This window comes from Volvox carteri (genome assembly GCF_000143455.1).
Source record: "Volvox carteri f. nagariensis unplaced genomic scaffold VOLCAscaffold_7, whole genome shotgun sequence".
Lineage (NCBI taxonomy): Eukaryota > Viridiplantae > Chlorophyta > Chlorophyceae > Chlamydomonadales > Volvocaceae > Volvox > Volvox carteri.
In genome coordinates this window covers 2,061,988-2,079,820 of record NW_003307550.1, presented here as the reverse complement: position 1 = coordinate 2,079,820, position 17,833 = coordinate 2,061,988, and the positions used below count along the sequence as shown (strand labels likewise).

General features: G+C 56.4%; 2 protein-coding genes across 2 annotated transcripts; one reads left to right on the top strand and one right to left on the bottom strand.

Annotated features, from left to right (window-relative positions):
- Window positions 1-720: 720 nt before the first annotated feature.
- VOLCADRAFT_103594 (uncharacterized protein) lies at window positions 721-2,507 on the top strand (the record flags this gene model as incomplete). Its single annotated transcript, XM_002947768.1, has 4 exons — window positions 721-765; window positions 1,039-1,657; window positions 1,795-2,090; window positions 2,379-2,507. The coding sequence occupies exons 2-4, from the start codon at window positions 1,129-1,131 to the stop codon at window positions 2,505-2,507; spliced, it is 954 nt and encodes a 317-aa protein (XP_002947814.1). The 5' UTR covers window positions 721-765; window positions 1,039-1,128.
- A 2,390-nt stretch (window positions 2,508-4,897) lies between these two features.
- VOLCADRAFT_103593 (uncharacterized protein) lies at window positions 4,898-17,706 on the bottom strand (the record flags this gene model as incomplete). Its single annotated transcript, XM_002947643.1, has 24 exons — window positions 4,898-4,999; window positions 5,407-5,662; window positions 6,151-6,389; window positions 6,986-7,033; window positions 7,436-7,609; window positions 8,059-8,130; window positions 8,714-8,853; window positions 9,439-9,684; window positions 9,927-10,008; window positions 10,267-10,332; window positions 10,621-10,816; window positions 11,040-11,233; window positions 11,612-11,710; window positions 12,009-12,106; window positions 12,465-12,671; window positions 13,033-13,156; window positions 13,422-13,575; window positions 13,876-13,991; window positions 14,239-14,400; window positions 14,862-15,021; window positions 15,402-15,526; window positions 16,029-16,121; window positions 17,014-17,122; window positions 17,348-17,706. The coding sequence occupies 24 exons, from the start codon at window positions 17,704-17,706 to the stop codon at window positions 4,898-4,900; spliced, it is 3,621 nt and encodes a 1,206-aa protein (XP_002947689.1).
- Between the last annotated feature and the right edge of the window lie 127 nt (window positions 17,707-17,833).

Sequence of the window (17,833 nt, the reverse complement as noted above, 5' to 3'; positions counted from 1 at the left end):
GTTTTCACAAGCCTTAGGGTTTTTTGTGGCCCTGAGCGACCCAACCTTCCTCCACACATCCCGCCATACATGCATCCCTCCATCCCTCCCTCCATCCCTCCCTCCATCCCTCCCTCTACCTTATGGCATAAAAGGTTCGGTAACCGACCGGTTAGCTAACCGGTTAACCCAACCGGTCGCTTCAGTAAGGTAACCGACATTCACGATCCGGTAACTGATCGGTAACTTTAGTGGTCGGTTACCTTACCGACCGGTAACCTTATCGGTCGGTGAACGCCCAGCAGGCATCGGCAAACGCTTTGGGCACTTCGGGTCGAACAGAAACTCCCGAAAACAGAAGTACAGTTCCCCAAGCCCGCTTGCAGAAATAGGATGTGGGCCCACATCCCATGCGAAAGAGGAGCTTTCGCATGCCCGGACGGCCGCCCGACGGCCGGAACCGACAGTCAATGATAACAGAAATGGACTCGTCCGGAAACCAGAAATACTCTATTTGCCGACGTCTGATCGCGTTTTACGTTTTACGTTTACGTTTACAAGCTTCAAGCTTGTACGGTCCAGACGAGCCAAAAGGCTCATGAACCGCCAAACTGGAAACAGGAACTCGCGTCAGATGATTTCGGAGATCATAATACCTGTCAACGGTAAACCACTAAAACATATTTTACCATATTACGAGATATCTCCATAAGCTGTACAGGATTATCTGTTGTTTTGGCAACCAATTTGTCCTTTTCAAGGTGCAACTGAGTTAGGCTAACGAGGGTAAGGAAATTTCTAGACGCACAAGGCCGGTTTGCACTGCCAGGTAACGGCGATAGCCTCATCTCTGCCTCTCTGGATTCTTATACACGAAGGATCCTTGAACGGCTTCCTTTGTCTCACAGCTCTGTCGTCCTCAGCATTCCCGCGACGGAGCCATGCCTCACTCTTACGGCTCATCACGCATGTGCAGTTACCTATAAATGTTGACAACATTCTGTTGCAAATGCACTATTAGCTTACGCTTTCTGTGATGTCGTACTCCCAACGCGTCAGGTCACAACCGAAGGACTGTATAAGCACCAGAGCGGCGCCGCTAGAACCCGCTCGGAGAGGAGCTTGCAGGAGATATCACGGGGCAGCAAGATGGGTGACCCAGACCAGACTCTCCAGCCAGCCCCAGGGCCCGACAAGCAGGGCCAGCAGCAGCAGCAGTCCGCGCATCAGACGGAGGTGGGACCTATAGACCGAGTAGCTGACAGCACCACGGGCGCTGGGGGCCCCTCTGCCAATCAGCCACAACCGCAGCGGCCTCAGGAGCGCGAGCTGCCGCTGTCTCAACAGCAGCAGCGACAGCTCCCTACGACAGATTTCCACAGCGGGGCACCGCAGGATGGCGGACGTGGAGATGGTGAAAATCTTGGGGAGAAAGAAACGACACGACAGCAGCAGGAGCAAGAAGATCAGAAGGGGGACAACCACCAGCAGCAAGAGGCGGAGGAGAACGTGGAGACGCAGGAGCAGCAGCAGCAGCAGCAGCAAGAGGTGGACTCAGCAGCTAAGGACGCTGAGGCGCTCGCGCGGGCGGAGGCACTAAAGCGGGAGGGCAACGAGCTGTTCGGCAAAGGTCTGTGGACCGAAGCGGCGGCCAAGTACAACGAAGCGCTGGACGCAGGTGGGGTTGGTGACTGCAGCCGCCGTCAAAACCATCCACTGCGCGATAACGCACCGTCTGGTCGCCGCTCCCTAGGGTCATCTCATCCTGCCATCCCCTCCCCTCCCCTCCCTCCCGTCTTTCCCCTCCCCTTCCAGCTCCCCAGAGCGCGGCCACGGAGCAAGCCATCTACTTTGCCAACCTGGCCGCATGCAACATTAAAATCCAGCAGTACGACTACGCCGTACAGAACTGTACGGAAGCTATACGGCTCAATGGGTCGTACTTGAAGGCGTACATGCGGCGCTGTGAAGCGTTTGAGCGATTGGACGAGCTGGACCACGCTCTGGGCGACGCCAAGGCGCTACTGCAGGTGGAACCGGAGAACTCGTGGGCCAAGGCCAAAGTGGCGGTACTGCAACCCAAGGTGGACGAGCGTACGGAAAAGCTGAAGGTACGAGTGTCGGTTTGTTGGTTCAAGGGCGGCGTATCTCTCGGGAATCTTTGTGCCTTTGCTAGTGAAGGCTTATGAGAGAGAGAGAGAGAGTGTGTGTGTGTGTCCCATATAGGAGGAAAATAACGTCAGTAATGTCAGTGTCACTCGTGTATGACAGAGAACAGCCGGTCCCTTCTCCGGTCGCGCTGCGACGTCCTCCTGCTAGTTTTTCTTGACCCGGCTCGCCATCCGGCCCCCCGACCTGTCCTTCCCAACCTGTCGACCCTGAACTCGGCAAACCCTAAGACGGAGATGTTCTCCAAGCTTAAGGATTTGGGCAACACGGTGTTGGGCAAATTCGGCTTGTCGCTAGACAACTTCAAATTCGACAAGGACCCTAACTCGGGCGGCTACAGCATCCGATTTGAGAAATGAAGCTGAGGCTGCGAGCGACTAAGGAGGCCGAGAACTGAGTGAAGAGGAGGGTTCAGTGCTGGTGGAGGAGGACCGATAGCGCAGCGCTCGCTCGCATGCGTGGATTTCTTCGCCGGAGAGGATGAAGAGCGCGAGGTGAAAGCCGCGTGTGCATACACCCGAGGGGGAGCGCGACGCGCAGAGACAAAGCCGTGCTGCGTGGCGCCGTCCGTCCAGCTGTGCGGAAAGTTTTGCGGGGCGTAAGCATGGGAGTTGCGTGTGTGGATCTGTGCTGCGAGAGGTTGAGCTTAGGGCCGTTATTTTGCGGCTTCGAATACCCGTAAGAGAGGCTCCTGTTTGCGATCATGGTTTTAGGCGCGAGAGTGAACGAAGCAGAGGGCTCTGTTAGCACTGGAGCCACGGCATGCGGTTTTGAGATTCGAATCAGGACGCGCCAACTTAGATATGAAAGACTAGGACTGGGATAGGAGTGAGTGGGGCGCGAATGCACGTTTATAAGTCGTGCGGGCATGGCTGGTCTTTTGAGGAAACCAGGCTGAGGCGGAGTGCGACCCCAGGAGTGTGTGAAGATGTTGAGAAGTGCTGCATTTGCACGTTGCTGTACAATAGATTGCAGGTTGCCTGCAGAGGTGGCGAGAGAGTTGTGCGGGGTAACCCGCGGTTTGAATGCTGGCTGGTATCGCGCATCTCGTAGCATGGCTCGGGCACTGCAGGAATTTGGGTCGTCTATTTGTGTGTGCTTGTCCGCACTTCGATGTGTGCATGTCGCGCAAAAGAAAGCATGGCAACGGCACCTGTATACAACGTAGCATAAACGCCCAGCTTTAAAGACATCGCAGCAGATGGGCCTCACGCCCCTAGCTCCTCAAAGAGCAACGCCCAATGCCCGCACGTGCTTTCTGGTGAGCGTAAAACCCAAATCCGGCACGCTCCTAAGGTATACATGCCGACACGCGTCCATTGCGCCATCCGGAGACGTAATGGGAATCATGTTCGTCTGTAGGCGCACGCCAATCCACTCATCATCGATGCGAGCGGGACTGCTTGACAACGGCCGTGTAAGCTCCAGCAGATGCAAAAGCCGTCTGCATCATCATAAACTGAGAGGTTTCAGCAGCCAAGAGCAGTTTCGTGCCCACCCCTGTACACTACGCTCACCAGACCACAGACCACCCAGCCAGCGAATGCGTCTCTACTCCTATGCGTCATAATAATGTGAGGAGAGGGAAGATGTGATCCCAGCTACCCACCAACTAAATGCCACAGGAACTTTGACCTCCCGTGCGTATACTGGCCAGAGCTTTCCCACCTGTAGCGGCTGTTGAACTGGGCGAGCTTGTCAGGAAAAGTATTTTGATCTGTTCTGCTGTCAGTGCGACCAATGCCCACCCAGTGGACCCGCAGCTAGCTATCGTATCCACGTACCGCTGCCGCGGCCTTGTCCCGAAAACCTCATTCCTTGGCGTAGCCGCAATCTCCCAACCAGATCAATAAAGCCAACATGAGCTGTAGCAAAGTTAAGAAGCCCAAATACACACATTCGTCATCCATTTATCCGAAACGCAAAAACTGTCCGCAAGCCCATCCCGCCGTCGGCCGGTGCAATACGGAGCATAACAGCGGGGCCTAGTGAGGAAGGCAAACCCCGCCGGCCCGGGTGGTTGCTCCCTACATCCAACCAGACGGCGCTACTGGCTGCCCGAAGTGCCTCCAGTCCCTGGACGAGAGTTACATGGCCGTCGCAGCTCACGTCACCTCCTCCTCGTGCTACGTGACGTAATACAGACACACCCAGAAACACACACATTGCTCAATGGCTCAATTGAGCCTGTACAGGGACCCGCGGCTCCCTGCAATAACTTCCACTAAGGAGACGCCTGCTGGCAACATGGCTGGAAACCTCCGGCCCGGCCGCCGCCTGCACCGCCGCAGTACCGCGCGCCACCGGAAAGCAAGCCCCAGTTGCTTTCACCCTCACTTCTCCCACAACTCTTCCGCCTTTACGAACCCCCACGCAGTTCTGTCCTGTGACCTCACCCGCGCGACTCTACCCACTCATGCAGCCACACAAGCGCGGGAGGGAGCCCTGCAAAGCCAACTGCTTTCCATCCCCCTACACTTCCTCCAGTTACAAACCACGTCCTCCTTCCCAACCGCATACATGCCAGCTCAGTGCCGTTCTCGGGCCCCTCGGTCGCAGCTTGGCCTCCTGACACGTCAGCGCAAGCGTTACCGCCTGAGTCGCGGTGCGGAATCCACACGGTTCAGGTCCCACCACTGCGGGGCACGCCAATCCTAAACCAACATCCCGAAAGCCTCACGACCAGTTGGCCGATACACTGCTTCCCCCTCCTCCGTACCAGAGGCAGCAGGGTTGGGAGCACAGGCGGCTACGTGGGCGGCGGTGGGTCACGCTCAAACTGCATGCGGGGCGCAATACACATGGCCATGAGCTCCTGGAACAGAAGCTTGCAGGCATAGGGGACGTACACCTGCGAGCAATAAATCCGCAGGAAGGGGGGAAAAGGAGAGAGTCAATACAACTGCGATGAGCGCGAGGGAGGCAGGCAATTATGTGATAAGGAGGGGAGAGCACGCAAGCCCGTAACACGGGAAACCTGGGCATGGGGCAAAAACAAAAGTGAGGTCGTGTGGTGGTGACGAATGTGCTTCCTCTCATCGGACCATGGAGGTGAAGAACCTGGCAGGCTGGCGCACCTGAGATGGGCCATATACAATCAATAGGAACAACGGGAAGGAACAATAGATGCACGGTGAAAGGAGCAATCTCAATCCGCCGTTCCTGCCGTTTTCGTCACTCTCATGAAGTACGCACACAATCCGAACTAATCTTGATTGCCGCACCAGTGTTCCCCTCCCGCCTTCCGCACAGCAAAACATCTTTGTTCCACATTCTCTTGTATCCACCGCCCGCTGCCCAGCGGGGATTACGCCGGTAACTCGCCTGGTAGATGTTCGAGCCGTCCTTGTAGATGGTGGACGTGAACTGCTGCTTTTTGAGATTGGCCACCGCGATGAGCCCCGACCGCTCGCACACGTGCACCCGGTAGGCGTCGCTCTGGTCAAACAGGCGCTCCTTGAGGAAGGCCGCCGCGCCGTGGGAGATAATACAGTCGCGCTCCATCTCCCCGAACCTGCGGATTGACGACGGCAGCGTCAAGCACAGCGTCAGAGGTCCATTGTTAAGATTGCAGTTGCGGCCATGTCAGCAGCAGATGCAAGCGTGCTTACGGCCTGGGCAGCTGAAGCGGTGGCAGCAGGAACGGTGTGGGGGAAAGAGGGCTGTTTACCACCATCTTGTGTCTCGGTTTACGCACTGCAGGAAGAGCGCGGCGCGACGCGGTGGTTTGCCCCCAAAAGACACGGGCTCGTGTCCACACACACAGATTGTCGACACAATCTCTACACACACCTCTGAACTCCTCAACACACGTCACTCAACGTATCCAAGGCCCACATGTATCACCAACACAGTACCTGCACCACGCTCTTCAACCCCCAGCTTTATATTGTGTGAACAAAAGGGTGCGGAAGGACATGAAGCGGCTCACATTCACTTATATACACACACAATCTGCGCCCGCCCAGCACACAACATGGATACCGCCAACCCCAGCCGCACCTGAGTCCACCGTCCCTGGCACGACCCTCCGCCGGCTGCCTGGTAAGCACCTGCACCGGGCCTCGGCCTCGAGAGTGGATCTTGAAGTCCACCATGTGCTTCAGGCGCTGGTAGTACGTGGGGTTGAGGAAAATCTGTGCGCGCAGCTGCCGACCCGTGTGGCCGTTGTACATGACCTCCCAGCCACGGCGTTGGTAGCCCAGGTCGTGAAGCATCTGGGACACGTTGTCCACAGTCACCTGGAGGCGGCACAGGAAGCGGGATTGCGTTACGGTCGGAGTTGGGGCTTGGATCAGGATCGAAGAGGGGATTGGGGTTACTATTGGGATTGTACGATTGGACACGAAGTATGGTGACCAAATTCAGGGCAAAACTAACACCAGAAATGGCACCGGGCCGGGGATATACGATGGCGCTTTTGCCACGGGGTATGAATCGTATTGGATTAAGGGTTTGGGGGACCTGGGTTTGGGGCCGGGCTTACTGGCAAAAGCCATGTGCGTGTTCTCCATACAAGACGAGGCGGGGAGAGCCCTCCAACATAAAGAGCTCGCTACCAGAAGCATATTTTACTCGTGGCCCAGGTCCCCACTACACCACCGCAATCATCGTCTGGTCAACCGTGCGGTAGCTCACTCACACTCAACAGGCTCCATCTCAGTTTAATACCTGAGTTTTATATCTCAGTTGACTACACTTCGAAACCCAACGCCCAAGACACCCAGACATTCCTTCTACAGGTCATTCCAACTACAGGTCGTCCTAGACTATACATCCTTATCGCTGCGCATCCTTTTCCAGAGCCCTAGCCGCAGCCAGGATTCGCAGCGCGCACCTTGGTGAAGGGCGTGGCGTCACCCTCGCTGCCCATCAGCGCAGCCACCTGACGGTCGTGGGGGCGAACCGGAGAACAGGAATTTGAACAGATTGCGACAGCATGCTACTTGTGAAAGGAGGTGTTTGTTGGGAACATAGCATCCCCCAACAAGGATGGCGTGGGCCGGCCAAGTGACATGATGGGTACCACAGCACAAAGGACAGGAAAGGAAAACCAAAAGAAAAGGACGAAACCACGCGCGGTCGTATTCGGTTGTTCCTCTAACCCTTCCTCTTTCCCTTCATTTCCTTTCTCTTCTCCATGACCCTCTTCGCTAGCCATTCCGCAACCCGTGCCACAGCCCCACCGGCGCCGTTGGCGTACTGACTCCTTACCCCACCCCGAACGCCCGCCTGTTCCACACGCTCCTCCCGCCTGTCCCGCCCGCGCCGCCACCACCACACTCACCTTGCTCATGAGCGCCTCCACCAAATGTCCGATGGTCATGCGGGAGGGAATGGCGTGCGGGTTGACGATGATGTCCGGCACAATGCCCTCCGCGGAGAAGGGCATGTCCTCCATGGTGTAGGTAATGCCGCAGGTGCCCTTCTGGCCGTGACGGGAGGCGAACTTGTCGCCAACCTGACAGACGGAAAGTGGCCCGAAAGGAGATGGGCGCCGGGTATAGGTGTTGGTGACGGTGGTATCAGTGCTATACCTATACTCCTTCGTGCCGCTTCGGCCAAAGCGGACACCCTTGTGATGCTCTTCCAACATGCAAGGAGACCTCAACGCAGGCCGCCCATCTGGAGTTAGCTGGAGTCGGCGAACAAATCGGCAGTTGCTTTCCCCACCGCCCGAGATCATTACTCCCAAACCTGTCCTGGCGACCCAAATCCTCACTCACCAGCGCCACTATGCCCCCCATGGACCGGGACCCCGTACACAGTTTCCACTCCTTACGTCCTATCCTTGGACACACACATCCGCACACACATACATCGATGGGTACATACATACGCACAATTTCCTGCCAACAGCGCAGTTTCCGGTCAATACGTACACATGTGCATGCACCCCACAACCCGTACCTGCGGGATGCAGATGGTCCGCACGCGAATCTTGACGAACTTTTGACCCTCGTCGTTGGTCGTCAACATCACCTGCAGCCAGAACAATGGGACGGACCGGGATAAAGAAAATACGCAAATGCCAGAAGGAGGCAGTGCAATACGCAAAAAGCACGTGGAGAGGGTGGTGATCGGGGGAGCATCGACCCCACCGGTCGCAACGGTGACAAAATAATCTTCCTCCAGATTCTAGCGAACTGCCGTGGGTGTCTGAACCATGGTCATCACGACCACCATCACAATCACAATCACCATCACGCCAAACGTGGTGGTGACACAACGTCACTGCAGGGTGTGCGACTCATGTCGCACGGCGTTTTAACCCCTAGGCGGTGCTGGGACGGCGTTGCCGTGTACGCCGCCGAGAGGCAGATAAAAACGTGCGGAAAGAGGGTTATGCTCCCCTCACTTATTCTGCGGCACGCATCAGCCGGACTGCCTGCATAATGAAGGGCCGTCCGGATAGTTAGGTGCCGTGAGACCCACACACAACCACATTAAGAACATGTTTCCGTCCGGGGTGTCGGACGACCGTTGGGGCGGAAGAAACATTTGTTGGGTTCAGGGCTGTTCTGAAGGGCATGGACAGTAGGACACCCACAGAGACCCCACGCACTTGGTCAATGACTCCCGCCTCGTGCCCCCTCAGCGCCAGTGAGGCGTCTTTTTTGGTGAAGCGCTGCACCGCCCCCGTGGGATCATCCGGCAGCGTGACGGTCTTGCCGCAAATGATGTCCTCCCCGGACACGCGGGTGCCTGGGGGCACGGGAGGAGCGAGGGAGGGGTGTCAGAAGGTCGCCAAAAAGGCATGACACGGCGTTTGAGTGACGTGACCCGGCGCAACGCGGCGTGGCGCGAAAGGAACTACTTTTTAAAACGGATCGAGAAAGAAGTTTCAGCTTCAAACGAACTGCGGGAAGTCTACATCTCGCCCTGGTCTAGATTCGCTACTGCATTTTGCGGCTTAAGGTCCTGGATTCGATTCATGGGTAGACCCTCGACATGGCGTGAGATTATGGCTAGCTGCTGAGATGTGGAGTTAGAGGTCACAGTTGATGGACCGAGATTCGCACGCTGGATTGGTATCGATTGCTGAACCCTCTGTCTCTACGAATGTTCGAGTGACATGATGATGAGAATTCTAGATGGCAGAATCAACCGCTTTGGACTTCCAGTTCGTATGGCGTACAGTACAGTGCGGTAATGGTGGACGGTGCTGTACGGAGTTCAATCCGAGATAGGACAATCCAAATGTGTTCCATGGGCCCAGAAGCCTCCCACTCCGTAACAACAAAAACTCTCCCAATCTCCAGATGTCCTGCCCACTTATTGCCGACCCACCAGGTGGGCAGAGCCCGTCCGCGTCCAGCTTGTCGTACGTGCCGTGCTTCATCTTGGCCGTAACCACCGGGTCTGGCGCCTCAATCTCCTCCCTGGAGAGGCTGCCGGCCTTCTTCTCCTCCTCCTTGTACGCGCGGTAAAAGATGGAGCGATGGAAGCCCCGGTCAATAGACGACCCATTCAGCATGAGGGAGTCTTCCTGGTTGTAGCCACTGTAGCACATGATGGCCACGATGGCGTTGATGCCTGAAGCGGGGTTGAGCGTTTTACAGGAGTTTAGATGGGTTTTAGGGCCCTTGAATCCCATGTTCGTCCTTCGCATGCCGTTATCCAACAGAGGGACACAAGCAGCACAGCGTCACAGCAGAAAAACCCTCTCGCTGTCCAACCTCTGCGCGCCTTCCCTGACTCCTCTAGTCTAAACGCCGTCGGGAATACATGCATTCCTACGCGTCCTCCCACAAGTGATCTACCCTGCCATCCCTTACCTGCAGGCAACTCCCGGAACTTGAGGTAGTCCATGGCGCGGGTGCACACCAGCGGCTTCTGGGGGTAGTAAAGCACGAAACCCTGGGAGGGAAAGCGCAGGCGAAAGGGAAGGGAGAAGTGTTCAAACCACACCGAGGGGAGACCAAGGAAAGGTGCGGAGGCGGCCCTGCCAAGGTGAGGGTGCCGAGGGTGGCGCGTGCTAACTTAGCTTCCAGTAGGTTGGTTATCCTTAACACTTGAGACGGCTCTGCAACCACGGCCAGCCCCAACCCATACAAGAGCATAACGTGAATCCTCCTACATCGTCTCGTGTTGAACCCCACTACCTCACTGCCCCACCTGCGTGTCCATGCGCGTCTGGTAGTTCGTGGCGTACATCCCCATGGCCTGCTTGCCCATGGCGCTCTGAAAAGGAGGCGATGGCAGTAGACGGGAAGGGATCGGCACAACGTTTAGGAAATGCCCAGGATGGCCCACATGCAGACGCGACCAAGACAACCGGCAGTCCCAGGGGGGCGTTCAATAAGAGCAATTGGGTAAGTGCGCTTCCGGAGCCACCGGGAAGCGGAAGGAAAGGAGGAAAAACACCAGGAATTGAATGGCTTATGCCAGGCAAGCAAGAGTCGCCCGGTCGGGCCAGGCCTACAGCTTCCCTACGCACGTGGATGCACACAAGCAATCAAACTGGCCCACCTGATAGGTGTTGCGGGGCGACTGGTTATGGTCGGGGAAGGGGATGATGGAGGCGCAGACACCCAGGATCATGGCGGGGTGAATCTCGCAATGCGTGTAGGTGGTGCCGGTGGCGGAGCCCGCCTCGCGGGCGTTACGCAGGTCGGCGATGGTCATGGCTATCATAGTCGTCTCCTCCTCTTCCGCGTCAATATACCTGTGGGACAGAGAGGTGGCATGAGAGCCCAAAATAACAAAATTCCCCTAGCCCCCAATCTCTCCATAGCCCTCCACAACCCTCTATAACCCCCTCGATTGTCGATCTCTGTCCCAAACCTCCATAATGCAGAAATCGTCACCTGGATCACCACCCAATGCCCCAATTGGCCCTGCGAGGAGAGAGCGGAAGAACAAGCTTTGAACAGATACGTTGCACTCACTCTACAAGGCCGTCCTGCACCAGCTGCGGCCAGGCGTACTCCTCCTCGTCAGGCAGCGGTGAGATAAGGCGGCGGATGTGGTTCTTGGTAACCAGCAGCCGGTTGTCCTCCACAATATAGAGCGGCCGGGAGGTGCGGCCGTAGTCGGTGAAGATGCGCAGCTCCTTCAGAGGACCATCGTAGATGATGGACACCTGGGCATCGTGGAGAGGGAAGCATGGCCAAGGAAAAAGAAGGGAGAAGGGAGAGGCTAGGAGAAGTCGCAAAGCGCAGAGAGAGGATAAAAGAGAATCAAAAACAACAGACGGAGGGAAAGGAAGAAGACGAGGGTAAAATGTTACGTTCGAGATGCACGTCACGTTCACGCCGAGTAGGTTTGAAGGCGGTGTCAAGGACAAGTATGAGACACACTGTGCACATTTGTCGCGAAAATGAAAACTCGAAACGGGTTGTACAAAAGGACCTGATCAAGGCACAAACCGTGATTTGCTGAGTCAAGGGAAAACAGAAGTGCTGGCAAGGTTTTAAGGCGAACAGCGGCAGCTTGACTTGACAGCGGGAGCAAAGCTCACCTCCGTACTGAATGCCACCTGGCGACGCATAGCCCTCAGGTTCTTGATGAGCGCTGTGGGGTCACGTTGGATGCCCAGCCACACACCGTTGATGAACACCTGGCAGAAAAAGAGGCGCAGAAATACGGGCTGTAAGAGAATGGCAGGAAAGGGGACTGCCGCGAGAAAGCATGACCGGGGAAAACGCAGAGGACAAAAGGGGCGGCGGGCAAAAAGGAACATGGCAGGGTTGGCAGAGCAGCGCGATGATCGCAGCCTTGGAACACACTCCATCGCCTCTGCCACAACCCTTCTGTCCACGTAAACACAGTTCCGAAATCGTAAGCTTCGGCCTACACGCGCGATGCTCTGGCCACGCCGCGTGCTTCCTTCGTGCCGCTCCGCCCTTCGTTCCTACCTTGGTGGCGGCCGCAATGTCTGCTGGTGTCACCTCGTCCAGAGCCTCCGTGTTGAACTCCTCCAGATGCGCCACCACGGGCAGGGAGGGCGTACCCACTGCAGGAGGATGGTGGGATCATTGGGAGAGAGAGGGAAAGGGTCAACTCCCAAACCCCAAAGCACAACAGGGGTCCCCAGAATTCACACATGCAAAGAATCGCAAATAAATCAAAACTACTTGACGGAAGGGAGGAAAGGAAGCAGGAATCGTATGAAACATGCATAGATGATGTCACATGTACACATGCAGGGAACCAGAACTCCACGAAGGGAACCGTTTGGCATCCTGCACACACTACTATTCCCCGCAATTTCCAACATAGATGTCCTACTGCCCGACGACTCAAAAAGGCAACCCTGGCTCCTCTCGCAGCTTGCCACACATGTACATCTCCCTCAGAAGGTCTACACCCACCGGTGATGTAGCACATGAGCGCCATGTTCTTGACCAGCCCCACCGCCTGGCCCTCGGGCGTCTCCGCGGGACAGAACATGCCCCAGAGGCTGTTGTGCAGCTGCCGAGGCTTGGCCAGCTTGCCCTCGCGACCAATGGGCGAGTTGACGCGGCGGAGATGGCTGAGCGTGGAGGCATAAGTCAGACGGGCGAGCACCTGACTCACACCTTCGCGCAAGCAAGCAACGGGAGAGGTGGGGTATGAAAAGCTCAGGTGTGGTTTAAAAAGGAAAGAAGGCAGACGCGGAAAAACGAAGACGGGTAGGATATCATGTCCGGCGTGGAAACCCCCACAAAATCCAACACACACCTACAGTAGTTTAAGTTCACGGAAAGTTAATAGTCAAAAGCCATGGTAGGCTGTCCAAACGTCACTTAGGCCCAGTTGAACCCTTCGGCGCCAAATTCGGCTCCTCTACTTCTCCCTTTACTCGCATTCATATCCTCTGAAGGTCCCGGTGTTGCCTTAATAGTACCTCCTCCAATCCCACAAAACACCCCACACACTGCCAGCCGTCCCTCTGCGTACCTGCCCTGATTCCCTGCTTGCCCTGCTCGCCCCAGTTGCCAGTGGCCAGCGAGTACTTGAGGCCACGGGTGATGATCTTCTCGTTAATCGCGGACAGCACGTTAATCTCCTTGCCGGCGTCAACCTAATGTCAGGAAAAGGAAAACCAAAACCAGGGTTCGACTTGAAGTCAAGTGTTCCCATGCCTCCCAACCCCTTGGCTAACCGGCTGGCCAGCCGAACCGATAGCCCTTGCCTCCTTTACTCCATTCTCCCCTGCATCCCATCCTCCTATGTTTCATGGCAGAATCCGATCGCCTTAATATTTTCCATCCTCTGCCCGCATCCTAATCCCCTGGCCTGAGCCGGCGACTTTGCCACCCTAATCCTCCCTGCCTGCCTGCACTCACCATCCTCTGCGCATGCATGCGCAGCTCCTTGCAAAGCTTGCGGAAAAGCAACCGAAACAACCCGGCCATAAGGGGCCCACCCAGGTCCAGCCGCTTGTTGGCGTAGTGGTCACGGTCGTCCTCGGGGCGCCGGCCCAGGGCCACAAGCATCAGCCTGAGTCAGAGCAACGCGGTATCAGCCAACGGGAGCCAGGAAGAGCCCAGCAGGCAGGCAGGGGTTACGGCACGGTGTGCGATTGGTAGAGATGCGTGGGATGGAAAGATAGGAATAGAAACAAGGAGCGGCATTCCTGCACCGACTGGAACAATGCCAGTTTCCAAACGCCACGCAATTCCATACACCTATCCACCGCGTCCCCAAAACCGTGATCCACGCCCCCACTTCACTCCGACTTTATCCCGCGCCTAGCGCGCACCTGAAAGGACATAAACCCCATCCTAGGCCCCTCCCCACCTGTGCACCATATAACCCACAAAGTAGCCCTTCCGTGTCTCCATGAACTCCTCAGTGCCCAGGTGCGGCAGCAGCTCCTTGATTAGCAGGTTGCGGGCGTACTGGATGCGATCGGCCTGGGTTAAGGGATCGTTTACAGCCCAGGGGCATAAGGGTACGGGCGCAGGGAGGTGGGAGGGTCAGTAACGTAAAAAAGCGGAGATACCTCGCGCCCTTCTTTCCGTTAAGAAGTACCCAGTCAACATCCGCCGCCTTCCTGGGTTCTCCTCCCCTCCCACACGCACACTATGCATGTCCCGCCTTCCATCCTTTCCATTAGCTAACCCCTCCTCAAGCTATACTCCTGGGCCCGTCTCTTGTCACCTTGCTGGCGCCGGTGACAGTTCCACGTTTGCCCAGGTAGTTGAGCGCCTCCTCCTGAGTCTGCACCTCCTGCGCTTCCTCCACGCTAGCCCTTAGGGCCTCCAGCATGGCCGGATCTGAATCCAGGTCGTACACAATGTGCTCCAAAATGTCCCGATCGGACTGCATTGCAAAAAACATGGTGTGCAAGATGGTCAACAAAATTGTGGAATGAGGACAGGCAGCCGACTGGAAACGGACTATGGCCCGCCAGTTGTGTGTGGGTGTGGGTGTGGTTTGAACGAGCTTCGGCGGGTCGGATATAGATAGGAAGCACCAATTGGGGTACCAGACGCCCCAGACGCCCGATTTCCAGAGAGGAGGTGCAGCCACCTACGCGACGCCCTTGCATCCCCAGGTGCGTTTCGGCAGCTGCTTTCCATCCGGGTTTGTGGCTGTTTCCTCTGCCCGACCGTCCATTGCGCCCTTCACAACCCCGTTAACATCACAAAACGGTCTGATCTCGGGCTCCCTACGGTAATACATACATATGTACATCACAAAGGACACGGCCCCGAAGAGGATGCCCCTTTCCTACAGCGCTTTCCACTAAACCCCACAGCCCAGTTTGCAAGCCCACGCACCACAAAGCCCAGTGCCCGGAACAGGATGAAAATGGGGAACTCTGCTCTGATGTAGGGTATCTGCGCGCGTATGACGCCCGCAGCGCCGGCCTTCTTGCCCTTGGCCAACATCATGATCGACATGGAGGACGCGGAACGGGTGGAGCCCTCAACCACCGACCTGAAGAGGCGAAAGGCAAGCAATCAACTGCCGACATCCCAAGGACCAGCTGCAAAAGGATGGGGTGAGTTGGGGTGTAGGATGATATCCGAAAATGCAAATAGCCTCCCGCGGCAAACTTGGCAAAGGGCTAAGACAGCGTCTAGCAGCATCCAAATCAAAAGAAGTGCTCGCTGATCGCTGTCTCATGTCCATTTATGAAGTTGCGGACGTGTACGGGGTTGATGGTGTTCATATAAGGCCACTTGCACTGGGATGAAAGGAAGGCCTGTAGGAAGGCCAGTCCAGGTCAAGGTTCCAGGACATGAAACGAACCTCTGCCAATGTTGTGTGTTTACAGCCCAAGCCCCACGCTTGAATTTCTGGGGTTCCCGACGCACCTGATCTCCGCGCAAAAGGTATATTTGCTCGGCTGACTTTTCTTAAACACATACACGTGGTTGTTGGCCATGCGCTCCTGCGCGATGAGCACCTTCTCGCTGCCGTTGATGACGAAGTAACCACCCTACGAAGCATCAGCCGGAACCGTGCCGGACGTCGTCAGCATCGGCGGCCACGGTGGCAAGTGGTCGCGGACGTGATGCGATGATGGTGGTCGCAAGCTGCTACATGTGCGAATGACCTAATGGACTGCGACGAAAAGTTAAGGTAACTGATGGAAGCTGCACCCCAACCTGCGCTTGCAAAGCCCTTTTAACCTGCGCCCAACCCGCCCATCTGCCGCCCAATCCAATCATTACGTACAGGCCGCACGTGCACGCCTCCAGGGACGTAATTTGTGTCTTTCCCTCCATAACCCATGTATTACAGACTGCATTGCTCACAAGCTCCTCCTCCACCGCAAGACAGCTACCTCCTACGGGCACTGCGTCGTCACGCGTGTCGTCTCGACATTATCACCCACCGTTCCCCAGTCAAGCCCCTGCAGCGATGGCGATGCCGCCGCTGCTTGTTGCATTTTCACCTCCCTCTCCCGCACCAATCTCTCGCACCAACGCACAACGCACCTGGTCGTAGGGGCACTCGCCCAGGTTGGTGGCCTCCTGCTCCGTAGCCGCCTCGTGAAGATTGCAGCGCTCCGACTTGAGCATGATGGGAACCTACAAAAAAATATACACACACCAAAAAGCCAAAACCACAGCAGTAAAAAGCCTTCACACGAGCATACGGGACCTTCATGGAAGAACAACACGGGCTCCCTTTTAACACGACAGACAAACGTGCGCCGGCCGCTGCTGGCCATGGCACCTCAAGGTAACTGTGAGCACTGGCAGCTGGAGCACAACGTCGCGCCGGGGTGCCATGCATATAGTGGCCAGGGCGTAGCCAGCAAGACCTCAGCGGTAGCAGCTAATTCTTCCATAAACGTTAGAGCTGCCATCAGCAATAAGCCGCGCGTGCCGACTGCCCGGCGATTGAATCGGCCAGCGCTACGAAACCCCTGTTGCCCGTTCCATGCAGGGTTGGTTAAAGCAACGAATGGCCAATCTAGGCTCGAGAGATAAGCATCAGAACCATCCAGGCGTGTGGATAACTATACCTCAGCAAGCGCATGCAGCTAGCCCGTGTCGATTGCAACAGTTTCCCCTTTACCCCCATTGGCCACCAAGTGCCGGGTTGGCACTGGTCCTTCCCCCCCCGGAGGTACTAACACCCAATTCAAGCATCTGCATGACGTGAGATGACAAGGGTGTACCGCTTCCTTGCCGACTTGTCTCGTTTTCAGCACTGTCCCAGATACCGCTGCACTGTATTGTGCGTCAAACCAGGCATTCCAAAGATGGATGCATATACCGAGCTGGCCTACCGTATGTGAGAACGGCGACTCACTCTAGGGATAGGAGGGGTGTTTTCTCTGTCCTACGCATGAGCCCCCGGCAATGTCCCTAGTTGGGTGGGGCCGCGTTTGGCGATTTACCCTAAGCCTTCTCCTCCCAGTCCCTTGCACATTGACCCGTTCGCTATAGCCCAACACCTTGGTGCTGCACGCACCTTGCCCAAGTGCACATGGGACAGAGTCTCCTGCTTCTCCTCCACCGTGTCGTCAGCCTGCCGCGTGTACTCGGTCTTCGTGACATCCACATAGAGCGGGGCGCAGTATCTGCAACGTGTAGACGCGTGGGGGTGTGCCGAGTTGGGGATGGAAAATGGGCCGGGGGATGGAAACAAAGCTACGAGAGTGCCTGGGAAACCTGCAACCTCCGGGCCCCGGTGACAAGGATTTCCTCCTGACGACGCCTTTACAAAATGTTCCGCCTAAACACCTATCTCTGCAAGTTCGCACGCATGCCCCCGTAATTTGTCCGCGTCTGACACGGTGTCTTACGTCAGGTTACGGAGGCGGGCCTCCTTGGGGAACAGGACCACCGACTCGCCGTCCTGCTCTGTGATCTGAGGCCTGCTGAGGTACACTTGACCAAATTTGATGATGTACTCCTTTTCCTCATGAGCTTCAACCCCCGGCAGGTGCTGAGATTCAGGCTTGATAACTATCTCAGGTGTCTCATCGATAATTTCCTGAATTGTTACATTGACGAACTCGTTGAAGGAGTCAAGCTGCTGACGCACAAGTCCTTTGTCATCGAAAAAAGCTGTAATAACGTTCCACGAGTCCTCCTGTACAATCTCGTCGTCGCCCTCGTCCTCCTGGGCCACTTCCATGTGGTCTTCATCAGCTCCATACATCCTGCCTAAGTAGTCTGTAGCTTACGGTCGATGGAAGGGTGCTGCGGGGCTGCGGAGCTATCCAAGCGGGTGCCCGCCGACCCCGCCGCTGCCCTCCTTTTGCTTTAGCTTTATGCTCTTAACGAAA